The sequence below is a fragment of the Arachis hypogaea genome, chromosome 6 (genome assembly GCF_003086295.3).
Source record: "Arachis hypogaea cultivar Tifrunner chromosome 6, arahy.Tifrunner.gnm2.J5K5, whole genome shotgun sequence".
In the NCBI taxonomy this organism is placed as follows: Eukaryota; Viridiplantae; Streptophyta; class Magnoliopsida; order Fabales; family Fabaceae; genus Arachis; species Arachis hypogaea.
The window spans coordinates 89,445,731-89,465,665 of record NC_092041.1 but is presented as its reverse complement, the minus strand read 5'-3'; the positions used below and the strand labels follow the sequence as shown (position 1 = coordinate 89,465,665).

Here is a 19,935-nt window from a genome sequence, read left to right as displayed (position 1 = left end):
GTCAGGCACACGTTCATGAATTGAGGAAGGTGATGAGTGTCACGGATCATCACCTTCTTCATGGTGAAGTGCGAATGAACATCTTAGATAGGAACAAGCGTGTTTGAATGGAAAACAGAGATAATTGCATTAATTCATTGAGACGCTGCAGAGCTCCTCACCCCCAACAATGGAGTTTAGAGACTCATGCTGTCAAAGAGTATAAAATTCAGATCTAAAAATATCACGAGATACAAAATAAGTCTCTAAAAGTTGTTTAAATACTAAACTAATAACCTAGGTTTACAGAAAATGAGTAAACTAAGATGGATAGTGCAGAAATTCACTTTTGGGGCCCACTTGGTGTGTGCTGGGGCTGAGACTTAAGCTTCTCACATGCCTGAGCTGTTTCTGGAGTTGAACGCCAGGTTGTAACCTGTTTCTGGCGTTGAACTCCAACTTGCAACCTGTTTCTGGCGCTGAACGCCAGACTGCAACATGGAACTGGCGTTGAACGCCAGTTTATGTCATCTATCTTCGTGCAAAATATGAACTATTATATATTTCTGGAAAGCCCTGAATGTCTACTTTCCAACCCAATTGAGAGTGCACCAATTGAACTCATGTAGCTCCAAAAATTCCATTCTGAGTGCAGGAAGGTTAGAATCCAACAGCATCAGCAGTCCTTTTTCAGCCTGAATCAGATTTTAACTCAGCTCCTTCAATTTCAGCCAGAAAATACCTGAAATCACAGAAAAATATACAAACTCATAGTAAACTCCAGAAATATGAATTTTGCTCAAAAACTAATAAAAATATATTAAAAACTAACTAAAACACACTAAAATCTACATGAAATTACCCCCAAAAAGCGTATAAAATATCCGCTCATCATCCATTCATTAGATTTTGCAGATATGATGACATATAATATGTGGGACCACAATTTTGATTCTAATTTTTATCATATTTGATTATAGGTATAGCAAAAACACTACTGAAGTTAACTTGCGGAGCTTGTGAGTATAATGCTGAAGGATTACCATGTATTCATAACACGTAGTAGAAGAAAAGAAAGTAATCTTAAAGATCTATTTTGTGTTTAAAATTTATTCAAATAATATATAAGATCTAAATATCTTTGGACACTTTAGTAAAAATTCTATTCTTCGATTGTACGAAAACTCTATGCGTATCCACACTGAGACCAACATTTGCTGTCAACTCCTTGACCAATGAATGTCTAATCTAAATTGAAAAATCTCTTTGCAAATCTTTGCACACCATAAAATTCTTCTCCAAGAATTAGAATTACATACATTTATGTGTGTAAAAGGCTTAAACATTGAGATGCATCCATACCATTCTCTTTCATCCTTTTTCTTCAAGCTCCTAGAATCTGGGCTGTGTATCTTTTCTTTGGCCCCAAATTTGATTTTTGATGATGGATGAGTCACTGAGCACTTTTGACTTTACTGTCTTCATAGTTGCTTGAATGGTGCTTGTACCTCAGAGAATTTCTTCATAGTTTCTTGTTAAAGCACAAATGAAAAAATCACCTTTTTGTGATCTTCTGTTGCGTTGAGATCTTTTCTTTGTTGTAGCCTTTTTACTTTCCCTTATTGCTTGAAAATGGAAGCTATCTTTTCGTTCTTCTTTTTGCCCTAACTTCGGATCTTTCCTCTTTCTTCTTTCTTGGTTCAGAGATTGATGTGATACGGAAGAAAAGGGAAGAGAGAGAAGAGAGAGTTTATGTTCGGTAGAAGTGAAGGAAAATTCAAATAAACTTTAATTTGTTTATTCGGTTGGTGACTAGGTTGAAAAGATATGTGTTTGTGTGTGTTTACCGAAATAGACTTGGATCTTTATTTGGGCCAACTTTCTTTCTTTTCTTTCACATGGTTTCATCAACTTATTAATGAATCAAATATGTTTATGCTGAACTTGATGCTGGGCCAGTGTGCGTGTGGTCTGGGTACATGCATAATGGGCCTATTTTAATTTAATTTAATTTCTGCACACTAAACAAAATATATCACACAAATAATTTGATAATAATCCAAATAATGTTTAGTCATCACTTTTATTATGTTTTGATTTTCCAAACTCAACAATCTCTTTGTTGATGACAAATATTATTAAAATGAATTGAAACGAAATGAGATTGGATTTAAGAAACTTTCCTTTGATGAAGCTCCCCCTTTCCTTTGATCATTAAGCTCTCCCGTTCAGATCAACAAGCAAGCTCATATATCAAACAGTTAAACAACATAAACAGTCTAAAACTATTACAATTATCCAGAAAAATAGTTACTGAAACAGTGTTCAGTAGCTAGAAATAGCAAAAGAGATTGTCAATCACAACTAGAAATAGCAACAAATTATTGATCTTGCAGCAATAGTAAGAGACAAAGACTAAGCATCAGAATCCTTATTTTCAGTGCTTAAGACATCTTTCTCTTGCTCAGATAACACTTGATCCTCATCAAGTGAATCAAAGTACTTTAGAAGTACCTCAACTCTATCCTAAGATTTTAGCAAAGATTTCTCATTTTGGAGAGCAAGTTTTCGAGTTTTTTTGCTAGCTGGAGTAGACCATCTGTTTGGTCATATTCACAAACTCCTGAAGTACATCTTATACCATTGATCAAGTATTTGTGAGAGATAGAGGTGCCAGCAATTGAATGTGGAGAGAGACTTTCATCTTTACTTTCTTATATAACTGGATCCTTAATGGCCTTAGAGCCTTTTTTTTTGGTTGGTTTCACTGCACCCCCACCTTTAAAGGATGAAATTTTGTTCTTTATGGCTTCATTGCTTAGGTCAACAGAAAAATGCTCAAAAATACACGTTAAAGACATTTCGTATGGTAGTGAAACATTTTTATCGCTTGTCACACAGTCAATCATTTGGCGGATTATGAGATATGCAAATGAAATAGGAGAGAAATTGAAGATTGCATAAAAAATCATGGTGTCACAGATGGTGATCTTTTGGTAGGAACCACTTTAAGACAGTATGATGTGGGTAATGATGCAGTAAAGTTGGGTTCTAGCTGGACCTAAGGCTCTGTGTGTGGGTGTCATACCGTCCATGAGAGAGAAATTTTCACATATGTTAGCCAGGGCATCCTTATGGGATATGCCTGGATTGTTGTCCCACTTGCCAGACACAAAGGCTTTCACCCCTATATCTTCATAATCAAGGGAATCACTAAGGGATTCTTTGTTCAAAATGATTTGACGGCCCTTAACATATGAGTGAATGTCTCCTTCATGATATAACATGTTTGCATAAAACTCCCTAACCATGTTAGGATACACAAGCTTTCATATTTTGAAGAGATTTTTCCATTTTAACAGCTGAAAATTATCTTTAAAATCTATACCCTTGTCAGCTAGGCATCGAAGTCAGCAACATAGGATGAACATAAAGTGCATTTCGAGATAACCTCTTTGTGGAATTCAAAATCCATGCATGAAGTAAAACGGTTAGGATCATAGTGAGAATGACAATATTTTCCAAAGTGAGATTTATAATCAAGAGAGTCAAGATTAGAAGGTTCAGAAACGGTTTGAAAAGCAGGTCTTTTGATACCTTTAAAAGGATGACTAGAAGGGACAGAGCATCCAGAGGGACGAGAGGATGAGTGAGGAGGAGGAGGAGACGACAAACATTCCTCTTCAGACATTGGTCTTTTTCCCTTCCCTGCTTTGGCCTGAGAGGAACCAGCCTCTTGTTGTAGAGAAGAAGGCCTGGGACGTGCAGTCTTTGTTCTTGCCATAGAAGCCGGTGGTTGAGAGGAATGTGAGGGGGGATGAGTGTGAGTGAATGTGTATGTGAGTGTGAGCCTGGGGCTTGGAAGTAGGAGGGTTACGAGGAGGGTGATAAGAACATGTGCCTCAATGAGTGGTCACTTTCTTTCTCATCATGAGGAAGAAGAGAATGTGAAGAGGGGAGTGAATATGATGGTGTGGAGTAGTGGGAAGGAGAGAAGTTTTCTTGAAAGAAAAAACCTCTTTAAATGCAAAGGAAGCTTCCTTAAAAAGATAAAACTGACAAAAAAAGAATTTAAGAAATTTAAAATAAAAAAAATCAGTTTTAAAGAGACTAGACAAGATGATTTGAAATATAACTGACAATGGTTTGACTTAATGTAAAATAAAAAAATTTCAAAAAACAAGAGCCCATTTCATTGAACAAACCCTTTTTTCATAGGCCCAGTGGTGGAGTTTAGGAAACATACTAGACTGCCAAGGATTTGTTTCCAATTTATATCACAAGAAATGTTTAGAGCTATGTTTGAGCCTTTCAGAGGAAGTCATCATCTACCGAGTTTATTCTCACTGCGACCTGTGAGACAAAAACAACCAAAAAATATTTTAAGCACAATTAATTCAAGGACTTAGCATCAACAATTTCCAGTGCAGTTCTTAGTTTACAAAACTGATCTTCACATAAAGGTTTAGTGAAGACATCAGCTAATTGATCCTCCGATTTCACAAATTGAATATCAATTGTTCCTTTTTACACATGTTCTCTTATAGAATGAAACCTAACTTCAATGTACTTTGTTCTTGAGTGTAAAACAGGGGTTTTAGAAATTTTTATGACACTTAAGTTGTCACAAAACAAAAGAATACTATTGACTTTTAGTTTGTAATAGGTAAGCTAAATTTTGAGCCAAATTAACTGAGAACAACAAGAGGATGCTGAGATATATTTGGCCTCAGTTGTTGACAAATCAACAGTAGCTTGCTTTTTGCTCGACCAAACGTTCAAGGATTGTCCAAGAAAGCAACAAATTCCTGAAGTGCTTCTTCTATTCATGCGATCACCCACAAAATCTGCCTCACAATACCCAACTATACAGAATTCATCAGTTTTAGGATACCACAGATCAAAATCAGATGTGCCTTTGATGTATCTAATAATCCATTTAACAGCCGAAAGATGTGATTCTTTTGAGTGAGATTGAAATCTAGAGCACACATCCACACTTTGAATAATGTCTGGTCTAGATGATGTTAGATACATAAGTGATCCGATCATTCCTCTATACGGAGTCTCATCAACATCTTTCCCATTTTCAGCCTTGTCAAGTTTTGTATTAGGTTGCATTGGTGTACTCATAGGTTTAGAATTTTCTAAACCGAATTTTTTTACTAATTCTTTGGCATATTTACCTTGGTGTACAAAAATACCACTAGGAATTTGTTTGAAAACTAGGAATTACCCTAACTTTCAACAGCAAAGTGCTAAACCAACTTGCAGGGGAATCCATTCATGATCGTGACAGAAAACAAAAATACTAACAAAGTATTTCTGAAATAACTTAGGCTTTTTCTCCTAGTTTACCTCTCTGTCTTTCGCCACTCATTGACTTTTTCTTACAAATCTCACCATATTTGCCTGTTTTCCAATGATACTTAGACAGACAAAACTGAGAAAAAGAACTACAAAATGAAAACCATGAAGGAGAATAACAAGAATAGTTCAGGGAGTTGTGGGAACTGAAACAAGTTCTCTTTCTCTCTTGCTCAAACCTTGGCTATTCACCCCTATTATAGAAAAGTGAAGCTTCCAAGGTTTGAACCAAGTTTAACACTTGGGTTGTCTTCTTCTCCAACATCAGAATCAACAATGGCATGGCCAGAGGAGAGAGAGAAGGCTTAAACATTGACATGCATTCATATCATTTTCTTTCATCCTTTTTATTCAAGCACCTTGAATCTAGGCCGTGTAACTTTTCTCCGGACCCAAGTTTGATTTTTGACCGTTGATGAGCCACTGAGCACTTTTGACTTCACTATCTTCATAGTTTCTTGAATGGTGTTTGTAGCTCAGAGAATTTTTCACAGTTTCTCGTTGAAGCACAAATGGGAAAACCACATTTTTGTGATCTTCTGTTGCGTTGAGATCTTTCCTTTGGTGTAGTCCTTTTACTTTTCCTTCTTGCTTGAAAATGGAAGATATTTTTTTGTTCTTCTTTTTGCCCTAGCTTCAGATCTTTTTTCTTTCTTCTTTCTTGGTTCAGAGATTGATGTAATATGGAAGAATAGAAAAGAGAGAGAAGAGAGAGTTTGTGTTTAGTGGAAGTGAAGGAAGATTCAAATGAACTTTAATTTGTTTACCTGATTGGTGACTAGGATGAAGAGAGATGTGTTTGTGTGTGTTTACCAAAATGGACTTGGATCTTTATTAGAGCCAACTTTCTTTCTTTTCTTTCACATGATTTCAGCAACTTATTAATAAATCAAATATGTTTATGCTGAACTTGATGCTAGGCCAATATGCGTGTGGGTTTGGGTACATGCTTAATGGGCCTGTTTCAATTCAATTTAATTTTTGCACACCAAACAAAATACATCGCACAACTAATTTGATAATAATCCAAATAATGATTAGTCATCATTTTTATCATGTTTTGGTTTTCCAAACTCAACATTGTTGAATTAGAATTATATTTAAAAATTAAATTTTAATAGTGATATATACAAAATTTAGTTAAAATTTATAACTAGGAAGCAGCAGTAGTGACTGATTTAGCGACCAATTTTGAGATTTGAAGTTTGCTATTATCGACAGATTTAGCGACCAATTTAACAACCGAAATAATGGTCACCATTTAGAGACTAAATAACTTACCGACCAAAATATTGGTCGCTATTTAGCGACCGATTTTGTTAGCGACCGATTTAACGACCAAAATTATTTCGCATGAGTTAGGTGGCCTTGGTTGAAAATCAGTCTCTAAAATTGGTTGTTAAATATTAGCAACCAACATCTGTTGCTATTTTGAATTTAACAACCAAGGTTTTAGCAACTACCATACTCGGTCGCTAAATCAATCGCTAAGCTGATAGCAAGTAATTTTCAAAAAATATCGGTCGTTATTCTGGTAATTTCTTGTAATAGACCATCATCCTCCTAAGCCCCTAACCTGCTTCTTTCTCTCACAAGTAACAAACCTGTCGCCTCACTATGATTCACCCTCCCTCTCTCATCCCTGCTCTCACTTTTGCTTTCTCCCATTGCCCGTTCTACCCATTTTACATAGAGTCTGAAGAAGTCAATGATAAGCACACACCAACAAAAAGCTTCGGAGATTTGATTAAAACCAACAAAGACAAGATTTAAGAAAAGTGGATGCAAGTGGTGGACCAACGGCAGCAAGTATAAAGTCGGCAGTGGTTCAATGACGAAGACGGAGGAACAGCCATCGTGAGGGCGGCTGGGTGCTTCTTTGTCTTACTTGAATTGGAAGCAAAGGCAGGAGAAAAGCAACAGCAAGACAACAGCGTTAGGACAAACGAAACAACACGAGTTCGACAATAGTCAAAAAGGTAAGCCTCTCAGCGACACTCTAAATTGGAGATTTTGGTCGCATGAAACTCAAATTTCATAGGGAGAGAGGGTTAGACATTGAGAGACAAAGAGAGGTCAGAGACTCGGAGGTAAAAGTTTGAAATGTTGGCAATGGAGAACTGTAAGAGGGAAAGAGATTAAGAGACTAGAATTTGGAGAATCTACTGCTAGGTTTTTATGGTTTTAAGCTCATATTGGGCCTTTGGGTTGGGTTTGACTCCAATCAGAGCCAAAGAAATAGCTTCTTCAATTTGGAATGTAGAAAAGCGATTTCAGCGAGTAAGCATTTTTGCCCGACAATTCTGCGCAGAGCAACTTCCTGCAACTCGAAGTGATTCAGCGACAAAGATGGAGGAACAACCGCCATAATACTTTTTTGTCACGCTCTCTTTCTTTTTATTTGTATACTGAGTTTAGGTATAACAATTAATTTGATATTAAAGGTGTTTTATTTGAGATTAACCCGTTTAAAATTGTTTTGAATTGGTTTGTTTAAAATTAATCTATTTGCACAAAATTGATTTTTGTTTAGTCTGGTATTGAATGGTATTGATTGAAGGTGCTGTTTGAAAATTTTTTTATGTTTGTTTAATTTTTTATTTTTGAACTATATTATAAGTATAGGGTATGAAAAATAAGTAAATTCATACTTCACTAATATTTTAACAGGGACTTAATTAAAAAAATTAAATGGTATAATGATTCAATTAAAAAAATATAAAAATTAAATTAAAAATTTAGTAAAATTATAAAAATTTGCAGGATCATCAAACATTTATAAAATATACGTCCTTTTTCTATAAGACTAAAATAATATATTTTTTAATCTATTTAATGAAAATACCTTTTAACAATCATTGAAATAATAATAATAATAATAATAATAATAATAATAATAATAATAATAATAATAATAATAATAATAATAATTTGTTATAAAAAATATTACATTATTATTTTTATTATTATTTAAAGGTTTAATTACTCTGTTGGTCCCTATAGTTTCACAAAATTTTCAATTAGGTCCCTATACTTTTTTTCCTTTTAATTGAGTCCCTGCACTAATTTTTTTTTAATTGAGTTCCTACACTTTTTTTTCTTTTTATTTAGATCCTTATACCAATTCTTTTTTTTTTAGTTGGGTCCCTATAAAATTAAGTCAATTACTACTAAGAGGGATTTAATTGAAAAAAAATTAGTATAGGACCCAATTAAAAAAAATATAGGGACCTAATTGAAAATTTCACAAAACTATAGAGACCAACGAAATAATTAAACCTTATTTAAATTAACCAAAAAAGTTATTATCATAGTTATACTAACTTTTTTCATAGATGATACTAATATGTTATTTATAGAAGCGATCTGTCTTCGTAAACATTTTATGAAATTCAGAGTTATTAGATATCATATGTATCTTAAATTTCAAATAAATAATGAATACCCATAAATTCTTACAAATAGAAGATATATATGGTGTGCAATCCGTTTTTTACAAATCGTCTGTTTTGTTTGGCTTTGCTAATAATAGCTGCATATACGTTTTTCAGTATACAAGCTTTCAAGCTAAGGTGTTACCATGATAATTAGCCGGCAACTTTCACTTAACAGTGTTATTTGAAGGCTTTTTCTTTTCTTTTCTATATATATAGGCATTCAAATCTATCCTATAGCTATACGCTATTGGGTGTTTTGGGGCTGCTTTTCTATGTAGAAAAAAAATCTAAATATTAATATCTAAACCTATGAATAGTTGAAGTGGATGAGGTGAGTTTGGGTTGAGTGAGAGAGGTCTCATTTTGAGAGAAAAACACCAAATACTAGAGAGAAGAGAAGAGAGAGTCATTTTCGCACATATACAAAGCTGTCTCCGTAAATTGGTCACTGCAGATTCGTTAACCGTTGGATCGAGCTCAAATTTGGACAGTGTGTTCCACACATTTGGTTCTTTATTTTCATCGCTCGGATCTTTGATTTGATGTCTGTAGCTGAAGATATTGGCCACACACAACAGCTCTATTTTTGTGGTATTTTCATCTTGTTCTTGTTTTGTAAGCTTTGAAACTTGGGTTGTTTGGCTTGTTGTATGCACGTTTTGTGCAGTAATTTGTGACTCTTGTGTACCCTATTTTTCATCATAGTGAAGCTATTTCCTAGTCTTAGTGACTCGTGGTTTTTACTTCTCACATTGAAGAGGTTTTCCACGTTAAAAATCTTGGTGTGTTAGCTTGTCTCTAATTTTTTGTTTATGTGATTTTTTCACTGCTATTGGGTATTATTATGCTACTGTTAATACTTATTGTGAGTGGATTGTTGCTCCTCTAATTCTTGCAAGTAGGAAATTGTGTGTTTTATTCCTATCAATTAGCATCAGAGCTCAGTTTTGGGTGTTTGGTTATAACTTGCTTGAAAGATTGAGGCAAATAACTCTACTAGAATGATAAGTTTGAATGACACTAATTACCATCTATGGAAAAGAAAAATGAAGGATTTGTTGTTTGTAAAAAATCTACATTTATCCGTATTTTCTACACAAAAACCAGAATCTAAAACAGATTAAGAATTAGAGTTTGAAAACCAACAAGTTTGTGGTTTTATTAAGCAATGGGTGGATGATAATGTTTACAATCACATTGCTAATGAGACTCGTGCTAGGGCTTTGTGGAATCAAATTGAATCCTTGTATGCTTCCAAGTCTAGCAATAATAAATTGTACTTGTTGAATATGTTGATGAATTTGAGATACAAGGAGGAGTCACAAGTATTAGATCACTTGAATGAATTTCAAGGGGTTCTGGATCAGTTGTCAAGCATGAGAATCAAGTTTGAAGATGAGGTTCAAGGATTGTGGTTGCTAAATACTCTACCAGATTCTTGGGAGATATTTCGCATCTTTCTTACTAATTCTGCTCCGAATAGTAAAGTGAGCATGCAACTTATTAAATGTGGAATTTTAAATGAAGAGATGAGAAGGAAGATGCAGAATTCTTTGTCACACTCTGAAATGTTAGTCACTAAAACTAGGGGAAGAAATCAGAATAGAGGTCAAAAGAGTAGAGGTAAAAGCAGGAGCAAATCCAAGTAAAGATACAAGAATGTTGAGTGTCATTACTGTCACAAAATGGGTCACGTTCAAAAATATTGCTTTCTTTGGAAAAATGAGAACAAAGGTAAGCAAGAAAAGAAGAATGATGGTGGTAATGATCGTGTATCTTCTATTTCAGATGATCTTCTTACTGTTGATATTTTTTATTATGAGTACAAGGTCAATCTTGTTTCTGATGATGAGTTCAGCTGGGTAATTGATAGTGGCGCTTCAATACATGTTACACCGAGGAAGGAGTTCTTCACTTCTTATACTCCACATAATTTTGGAGTACTTAAGATGGATAATGATGGCTTAGCCAAGGTTATTGGTGTAGGAGATATTTGTCTTGAGATTAATACGGGAATAAAGCTGCTACACAAAGATGTTAGACATGCTCCAGATGTTCGCTTGAATTTGGTTTCAGTTAAAAGACTTGATAATGAAGGCTTTGTAAACGCTTTCGACTTTGGACAATGGAAGCTTACTAAAGGTAACTTAGTAGTGGCTCGAGAAAAAGGTACTTTAAGTTTGTATGTGATGCATGCTATGATTGCAAGTGGCACAGATGATTTGGTCATATTAGTGAAAAAGGACTTAGTTATTTGGCTCGAAAGGATGCTCTTTCTGGTTTGAAGAATGCAGAGTTGGAGAAATGTTCTCATTGCATGGCTGGCAAACAAAGAAGATTATCCTTCAAGAAGCATCAACCTTCAAGAAAATTAAACTTCTTGAAATTGGTACACTCCGATATTTGTGGACCTTTGAAGGTACGGTTTTTTAGTGGAGCTATTTACTTTATTACTTTTATTGATGATCATTCAAGAAAGCTTTGGACTTATGCTTTGAAAACAAAGAACCAAGCTTTGAAAAAGTTCAAACAATTCCAAGCTTTGGTTGAAAGGCAAACAGGTAAAAAGCTTAAATGTATTTGCACTGATAATGATGGTGAGTATTGTGGACCATTTGATGAGTATTGCAAGCAGCAAGGTATTACGCATGAAAAGACACCTCCTAAAACACCTCAGTTGAATTGTTTGTCAGTAAGAATGAATAGAATATTGATTGAAAGAGTTAGGTGTATGCTTACTGAAGCTAAGCTACCTAAAGTCTTTTGGGGTGAAGTGCTACTTACAGCGGCTCATGTGATTAATCTAAGTCCTACAATTGCTTTAGATAATGATGTTCCGGATCATGTTTGGTCGGACAAAGATGTCTCATATGGTCACTTGAGAGTATTTGGATGTAAAGCATTTGTTCATGTTCCAAAGGATGAGAGGTCCAAGTTGGATGTGAAGACAAAGCAATGTATTTTTATTGGGTATGGTTAAGATGAGTTTGGTTACAAACTTTATGATCCAGTTGAAAAAAAGTTTGTAAGAAGTCGTGATGTAGAGTTTATTGAAGACCAAACCATTGAAGACATTGATAAGACAGAGAAAAGTCAATCACAAGAAAGCAGTGACTTGATTGATGTAGATCCAGTTCAGCCGCCTCCTTTGTCAGAACTAGCAGAGAATCAAGATCAGGAGCATATTCAACAAAATGAGCCTTTGGTTCCTGATGACCAGGAGATGGGAGATCCAATTGATGCTCCAGTTGATGATGATGCTGATAATCAATTTGAGTTACCTGAAGATCTACCAGGTTTCCATCCTAGGAGGTCTACTAGAGAGCGACGACCTTCAACAATGTATCTTTCTAATGAGTATGTAACATTTACTGATGGATATGTGACCTTGAATGATGGAGGAGAATCTGAATGTTACGAGGAAGCTATGGAAGGTGACGACAATAAGAAATGGTTTGATGCAATGCAAGATGAAACGAAATCCTTGCATGATAATCAAATATTTGAACTTGTAAAGTTGCCAAAAGGGAAGAAAGCTTTGCAGAACAGGTGGGTTTATAGGTTGAAGCATGAAGAAAATGCTCACTGTCCAAGGTACAAGGCTAGATTGGTGGTCAAGGGCTATAGGCAGAAAAAAGGGAGTTGACTATAATGAAATGTTTTCACTAGTTGTGAGAAGATCTTCTGTTAGGACTATTTTGAGTTTGACTGCAAGTCTTAATTTAGAGATAGAGCAGATGGATGTGAAAATTGCTTTCCTTCATGGCAATCTTAAGGATGAAATTTACATGAACAATGATGAGCGGATGATTTATATGCTTTTTGGCATTGTTTTTATATAGTTTTTAGTATAATTTAGTTAATTTTTAGTATATTTTTATTAGTTTTTAGGAAAAAATCACATTTCTGGACTTTACTATGAGCTTGTATGTTTTTCTGTGATTTCAGGTATTTTCTGGCTGAAATTGAGGGACCTGAGCAAAAATCTGATTCAGAGGCTGACAAAGGACTACTGATGCTGTTGGATTCTGACCTCCCTTCACTCGAATGGAATTTTTGGAGCTACAGGAGTCCAAATGGTGCGCTCGCAATTGTGATGGAAAGTAGACATCCAAGGCTTTCTGGAAATATATAATTGTCCATACTTTGCTCGAGTTTAGACGATGCAAACTGGTGTTTAACGCCAGCTTTCTGCCCTATTCTGGCGTTAAACGCCAGAAACAAGTTGCAAAGCAGAGTTAAACGCCAGAAACAAGTTACAAACTGGCGTTCAACTCCAAGGAAGACCTCTACACGTGAAAGCTTCAATGCTCAGCCCATGCACACACCAAGTGGGTCCGGAAGTGGATTTCTGCATCATTTACTCATTTCTGTACCCCTAGTAACTAGTCTAGTATAAATAAGACTTTTTACTATTGTATTTTCATCTTGGTATCTATCTTTGATCAGTTTATGCGATCTTAGACATTGGGGGCTGGCCTCACGGCCATGCCTGGACCTTTATCACTTATGTATTTTCAACGGTGGAGTTTCTACACACCATAGATTAAGGGTGTGGAGCTTTGCTGTTCCTCGAGTATTAATACAATTACTACTGTTTTCTATTCAATTCATACTTATTCTTATTCTAAGACATTCATTCGCACTTCAACCTGATGAATGTGATGATCCGTGACACTCATCATCATTCTCACTTATGAACGCGTGCCTGACAAACACTTCCATTCTACCTGTGAAAGCTAAAGTGTGTATCTCTTGGATTCCTGGTCCATGACGCATGGTTGCCTCTCCTGACAACAGAGTCTTTCATTCCATGAGATCAGAGTCTTTGTGGTATAAGCTAGAATCAATTGGCAGCGTTCTTGATATCCGAAAAGTCTAAACCTTGTCTGTGGTATTCCGAGTAGGATCTAGGATGGGATGACTGTGACGATCTTCAAACTCGCGACTGTTGGGCGTGGTGACAGATGCAAAAGGATAGTAAATCCTATTCCTATACGATCGAGAATCGACAGATGATTAGCCCTACGTAACCCGTAGTTGGACCATTTTCACTAAGAGGATGGACGGTAGCCATTGACAACAGTGACCCCCCTACATACAGCTTGTCATGGAAAAGAGTATGAAAGATTGGAAGAAGGCAGTAGGAAAGCAGAGATTCAAAAGGAATGAGGTATCTCCATACACTTATCTGAAATTCCCACCAATGAATTACATAAGTATCTCTATCTTTATTTTATGTTTATTTATATTTTAATTATTAAAACTCTATAACCATTTGAATCAGCCTAACTGAGATTTACAAGATGACCATAGCTTGCTTCAAGCTGACAATCTCCGTGGGATCGACCCTTACTCACGTAAGGTTTATTACTTGGACGACCCAGTGCACTTGCTGGTTAGTTGTGCAAAGTTGTGAAAAAGAGTGATATTACAATTGTGCGTACCAAGTTGTTGGCGCCATTGCGATCACAATTTTGTGCACCAAACAACCTAAAGATTTCATGGTAAAAGGCAAAGAGGATCATGTTTGCAAACTGAAGAAGAGCTTGTATGGCTTGAAGCAAGCTCTAAGACAATGGTATAAGAAGTTTGAGTCTGTTATGGCAGAACAAGGCTACAAGAAGACTACTTCTGATCATTCTGTATTTGTTAAACAGTTTTCTTGTAATGATTTTATTATTCTTTTGATATATGCTGATGACATGCTTATTGTTGGTCAAAATGCTTCTAAGATTGATATGTTGAAGAAGCAATTGCAATGTCATTTGCAATGAAGGACTTTGGGCTGGCAAAGGAGATTCTTGGCATAAAAATAGAGCGTGATAGAAAGGAGAAGAAACTTTGATTGTCACAGGAGAAATACATAGAGACAATGTTGCACATGTTTAAAATGGAGAAAGCAAAGGCCGTTAGTACTCCTCTTGCTACACACTTCAAATTGAGTTGCAAGTAAAGTCCATCAAGTGATGAAGAGAAGAAAGACATGGAAAAAGTTCCATATGCATCAGCCGTGGGTAGTTTAATGTATGCTATGGTGTGTACAAGACCAGATATAGCTCATGTTGTTGGTTGTGTTAGCCGTTTTGTTTCAAACCCAGGAAGAGAGCATTGGAATGCTGTAAAATGGATAATGAGATATCTTCGTGGTACTTCTAACATGAAGTTGTGTTATGGAAGTGATAAGCCTATTCTAGTTGGTTACACTAACTCAGACTTGGTAGGAGATATTAACTCTAGAAGGTCCATTTCAGGCTTCTTGATCAACTTTGCGGATGGAGCTGTATCTTGGTAATCTAGATTGCAAAAATGTGTTGCTTTGTCTACTACCGAGGCCGAGTTTATTGCCATTACCGAAGCGTCCAAGGAGATGCTTTGGATGAAAAAATTCTTGAGAGAAATCGGGTTTACTCAAGAGAGGTATGTATTGTTTTGTGATAGTCAAAGTGCTATACATCTTAGTAAAAATTCTACTTTTCATTCTCGATCCAAACATATTGATGTGAGGTATCATTGGATACATGATGTTTTCAATGCTGAGTTGTTAGAACTTGAAAAGGTTCATACTGATGATAATGGTTCTGATATGATGACCAAGGCATTACCAAGATGGAAGTTTGAAGTTTGTTGCTTAATCACCGAATTGGCGGTTACCTCCACATAGTCGTGAGGGGGAGATTTGTTGGGTTTTTTGGACTCCCTTCCTATGTGGAGAAAAAGCCCAAATATTAGTATCTAAACCCATGAATAGTTGAAGTGGCTGAGGTGAGTTAGCGTTGAGTGAGAGAGGTCTCATTTTGAGAGAAGAACACCAAATACTAGAGAGAAGAGAAGAGAGAAAGTCATTTTCACACATATACAAAGCTGTCTCCATAAATTGGTCACTATAGATTTGTTAACCGTTGGATCGAGCTCAAATTTGGACAGTGTGTTTCACACTTCTGGTTCTTTGTTTTCACCTTTCGGATCTTCATTTTGATGTTTGTAGCTGGAGATATTGGCCATAGACAGCAGCTCTATTTTTATAGTATTTTCATCTTCTTGTTCTTGTTTTGTAAGCTTTGAAACTTGGGTTGTTTGGCTTGTTGTATGCACGTTTTGTGCAGTAATTTGTCATTCTCTTGTACCCTATTTTTCATCATAGTGAAGCTATTTTCTGATCTTGGTGACTCATGGTTTTTACTTCTCACATTGAGGAGGTTTTCCACGTTAAAAATCTTAGTGTGTTAGCTTGTCTCTAATTTCTGATTTATGTGAGTTTTTCGTTGTTATTGGATATTATTGTGCTACTGTTAATACTTGTTATGAAGGGATTGTTGCTCCTCTAATTTTTATAGATAGAAAATTGTGTGTTTTATTCCTATCACACATAACATAGTGAAACACAGAAGTAATTAAAATAAAATAACGACTCAATTAAAAATGAAGGTACAAGTAAGTATGGTAGTAATTATGTTTTTCTTTGTAGTTTCGTTTGCATTTGGTCAGCTTAGGGTTGGATTCTATAGAAGCAGCTGCCCAAAAGTAGAGTTGATTGTGAAGCAACAAGTTTAGCGGCGATTCAACCGTGACAAGTCCATAACCGCTGCATTGCTTCCATGCATTTCCATGACTGCTTTGTCAGGGTAAGGATATATGCAATTAGAATGATAAATTCTTATATATATATATATATATATATATATATATATATATATTTTGGAGACTAAATCTAGATTAGGTAATTATCTATCTGAAAACTTGAACTCACATTCGCATAGCCGCATAGGTAACTAATAATAAACATGTCTATGCTTCTTTTTTTTATATATATATTCTTAAGTTTTTACGGCACCTCTAACTCTCATGTTAATAACTAATTCGTTTGAAAATGTCCAAAGATGATTGATTTATTTAGTTGACTAAGTGTGGTATAAATTTGTAAGTGCTCAGAAAGATTAGAGATATGTCTTAGCGGAATAATTATTAGGAAAGTTACTTAGTGTATGTTTGAAATTATAATGGATTATAACAAAATCAACTATGTGTATTTTAAAATATGTGATCAATTATGTGTATTTTTTCATTAACTAACTCCACAAAAATAATACCAAATACCTAAGTTTTTATGTAAGATTATTACTTACACACAAAAATCAATTAATTAAAATTAGCTTTGTTCTTTTTGTGTACAATTTAATTTAATTTTAATATATATTTTATATTTTAATTTATATTTTATACTGATAATTAATTTTAGTGTACATTTAGTATAATTGATTTTTACGTGTCAAAAACAATAAAAAAAATATTAGATAAATAAATTATTTTATAATCAAATTTAATTAAGTCTTTTTCTTTTATGCATCTCTTTTTTCTTTTCAATTAGTTTTTATCGTGTCAATAAATTATGAGTAATTACTCAAATCAGTTCCTAAGAATTTTAAAAGTGGACATTTAAGTTCTCAAGAAAAATTAATACACAAATCAATCCCTAAGGTTTTACTCCAACAAACAAATCAATCGTCCCCAATTCATTTTTCGACAGAGTAATTACCCAAATCAGTCCTCAAGGATTTTAAAAACAGATATTTTAGTCCAAAAAAATTAATGTACAAATCAATCCCCAACATTTCTCTCTATTAGACATAACAGTCTTCCGTCCAAAAATAAAATAAAATAAAATAATTATTATTATTAATTGCACAATAATATTATATTATAAATTTTGTATTTTTTAGAAAAAAATAATGATAATTTTTTTTAGATTCTTTTATATATATATATATATATATATATATATATATATAGTCACTCAATAATAATAATAATAATAATAATAATAATAATAATAATAATAATAATCAATAAAATAATTAAAAATTATTCTACAAGATATTCAAGACTAAAATTATTTGATATTTTTATATTTAATATAATAAAAAAATATCCTATTTAAAAAAATATTTTTATATTAAAAAAATATGTATTAAAAAATATTTTAATTTGAATTTATATTAAATACATGTTTCTTTTAATACAAACATATTTTTTAAAATAGTACATCTTTTGATTATATTAAATATAAAAATATCAAATAATTTTAACCTTAAGTTTTTTGTAAAATAATCTCTAATAATTTTTTTTTTATTATTATTATTATTATTATTATTATTATTATTATTATTATTATTATTATTATTGAGTGAATATATATATAAATACACACATAAGAATCTAATGAATAAATTTATTATTATTTTTGTCTAAAAAATACAAAAATTTATAGTACAATATTATTATGCAATTAATAATAATAATAATAATAATAATAATAATAATAATAATAATAATAATAATAATTTTATTTTATTTTATTTTTGGACAGAGGACTGTTATGTCTAACGGAGAAAAACATTGGGAATTGATTTGTACATTAATTTTTTTGGGGACTAAAATATCCATTTTTAAAATCTTTAGAGACTAATCTGGGTGATTACTCTATCGGAAAATGAACTGGGAACTGATTCGGAGTAAAACCTTAGGTCTTTGGAGATTGATCTGTGTATTAATTTTTTTTTAGACTAAAATTTTGATTTGGATAATTACTCATAAATTATTAAACCAACTTAATTAAATTTTAATTACAAAAATAATTTGGTTACGTGGCATCACCAATATACAATGATAATACCAAACACACAAGATTTTAATTGTGCAGGGCTGTGATGCATCCATACTCATAGACTCCCCAAGCAACACCTCAGATAAGAGCACAGGTCCAAAACGCTAGCGTTCGAGGATACGACTTTATTGATGAGGTGAAAGAGACCCTAGAATCTGAATGACTTCTACAGTTTCATGCGCAGATATCATAACACTAGCCACAAGAGATGCCGTGGCCTTTTCCGGTGGACCCAAATACGCCATCCCCACCGGACGGCGCGACGGCTTAGTATCCAACAACAGCGACGTTGACATACCACGAGCAAGTGCGCCGGTGCAATTTATATCACAATTTTTCGCAAACAAGGGAATGACAGTAGAGGAAATGGTGGTTCTCTTGGGTCCACATAGTGTTGGTGTTGCTCATTGTGTTTCCTTTCAGAGAATGCTTTTGAGTTTTAATGGGAAACATGATCCTACAATGGATCCTGCATTGGATTCTAAGCTTGTGAAGGTTTGTAACCCAAAGGCGGGAAGAGTTCAAGTTTCGCCTCCAAGTGCGTTCTTGGATCTGAATACTTCGTTTATAGTTGATAATGAGTTCTACAAGCAGATTCTTTTGAACAGAGGTGTGTTGCAGATTGACCAGGAGCTTGCTTTGGATAGTTCCACTAAAGATTTTGTGTCTAGTTTTGCTGTGAATGGTGACAAGTTTCAAAAGAGTTTTGCAGATGCGATGATAAAGATGGGAAAGATTGAGATTTTGGTTGGGAATGACGGGGAGATTCGCAAAACTTGTAGGGTCTTCAACTAAATGCACTTATACATAGGATGTTATAGTGGCATGTGCCGGGTAATGATAGTGGTGACTATACATATTTGTCTGAACTATTTAACATATATATCTATAATTCAACTATCATATCTATTAATGAAAATTATTATAACCATTTTCAAGTAAATAGTCACATTTTTCGGGGTGTAAAAAAAATACACTTTGGACTTATTAAAAAATTATGACTTATTCGGGGTGCAAATCTGTCTCAACACCCATGGACTATACCCAAAAGTTCAGCAAGAAAGTGGAACACCACTATCTGAGATCACTGGTTACAGAGAATAGTTTAAAGGATCGTATACATAGCTAATTCAGACTCGACATAGCTTATGCTGTTATGCAGCATGTCGTCTAAGTCAATTTCTAAATTCCCCTCATATGGATGGAGAACTGGGGATTCAATACATCAGACTTTAGAGGAAATTTAGCTTTATTTTTCTGTTTTAGAGGAAATTTTCTGCATTATTATGGTTATTGAGTCAGTAATACAGGAAAATTATTATGAAATTGTTCTTCATTTAATTACTTAATACCAAAGATATATATGTTTCAAATTTCTTCTGAAAGAAAGCTTATAATAGCAGTAGCTCCATTAAAAAAATATGTATTAAAGCAACAAAATACTGCATTTTTTTACACTAAAAAAACAGCATTAATTTAAACAACCCC

The 19,935-nt window shown here is 34.1% G+C and overlaps 1 protein-coding gene and 1 pseudogene across 1 annotated transcript; one reads left to right on the top strand and one right to left on the bottom strand.

Moving 5' to 3' along the window:
- Positions 1 to 4,650: 4,650 nt before the first annotated feature.
- On the bottom strand, positions 4,651 to 5,100 carry LOC112805711 (secreted RxLR effector protein 161-like). Its single transcript, XM_025848053.1, has one exon. It carries the CDS (start codon positions 5,098 to 5,100, stop codon positions 4,651 to 4,653), a length of 450 nt encoding a protein of 149 aa, XP_025703838.1.
- Positions 5,101 to 14,769: 9,669 nt separating this feature from the next.
- Positions 14,770 to 19,378, top strand: LOC112696883 (peroxidase 44-like; annotated as a pseudogene).
- The last annotated feature ends 557 nt before the right edge of the window (positions 19,379 to 19,935 follow it).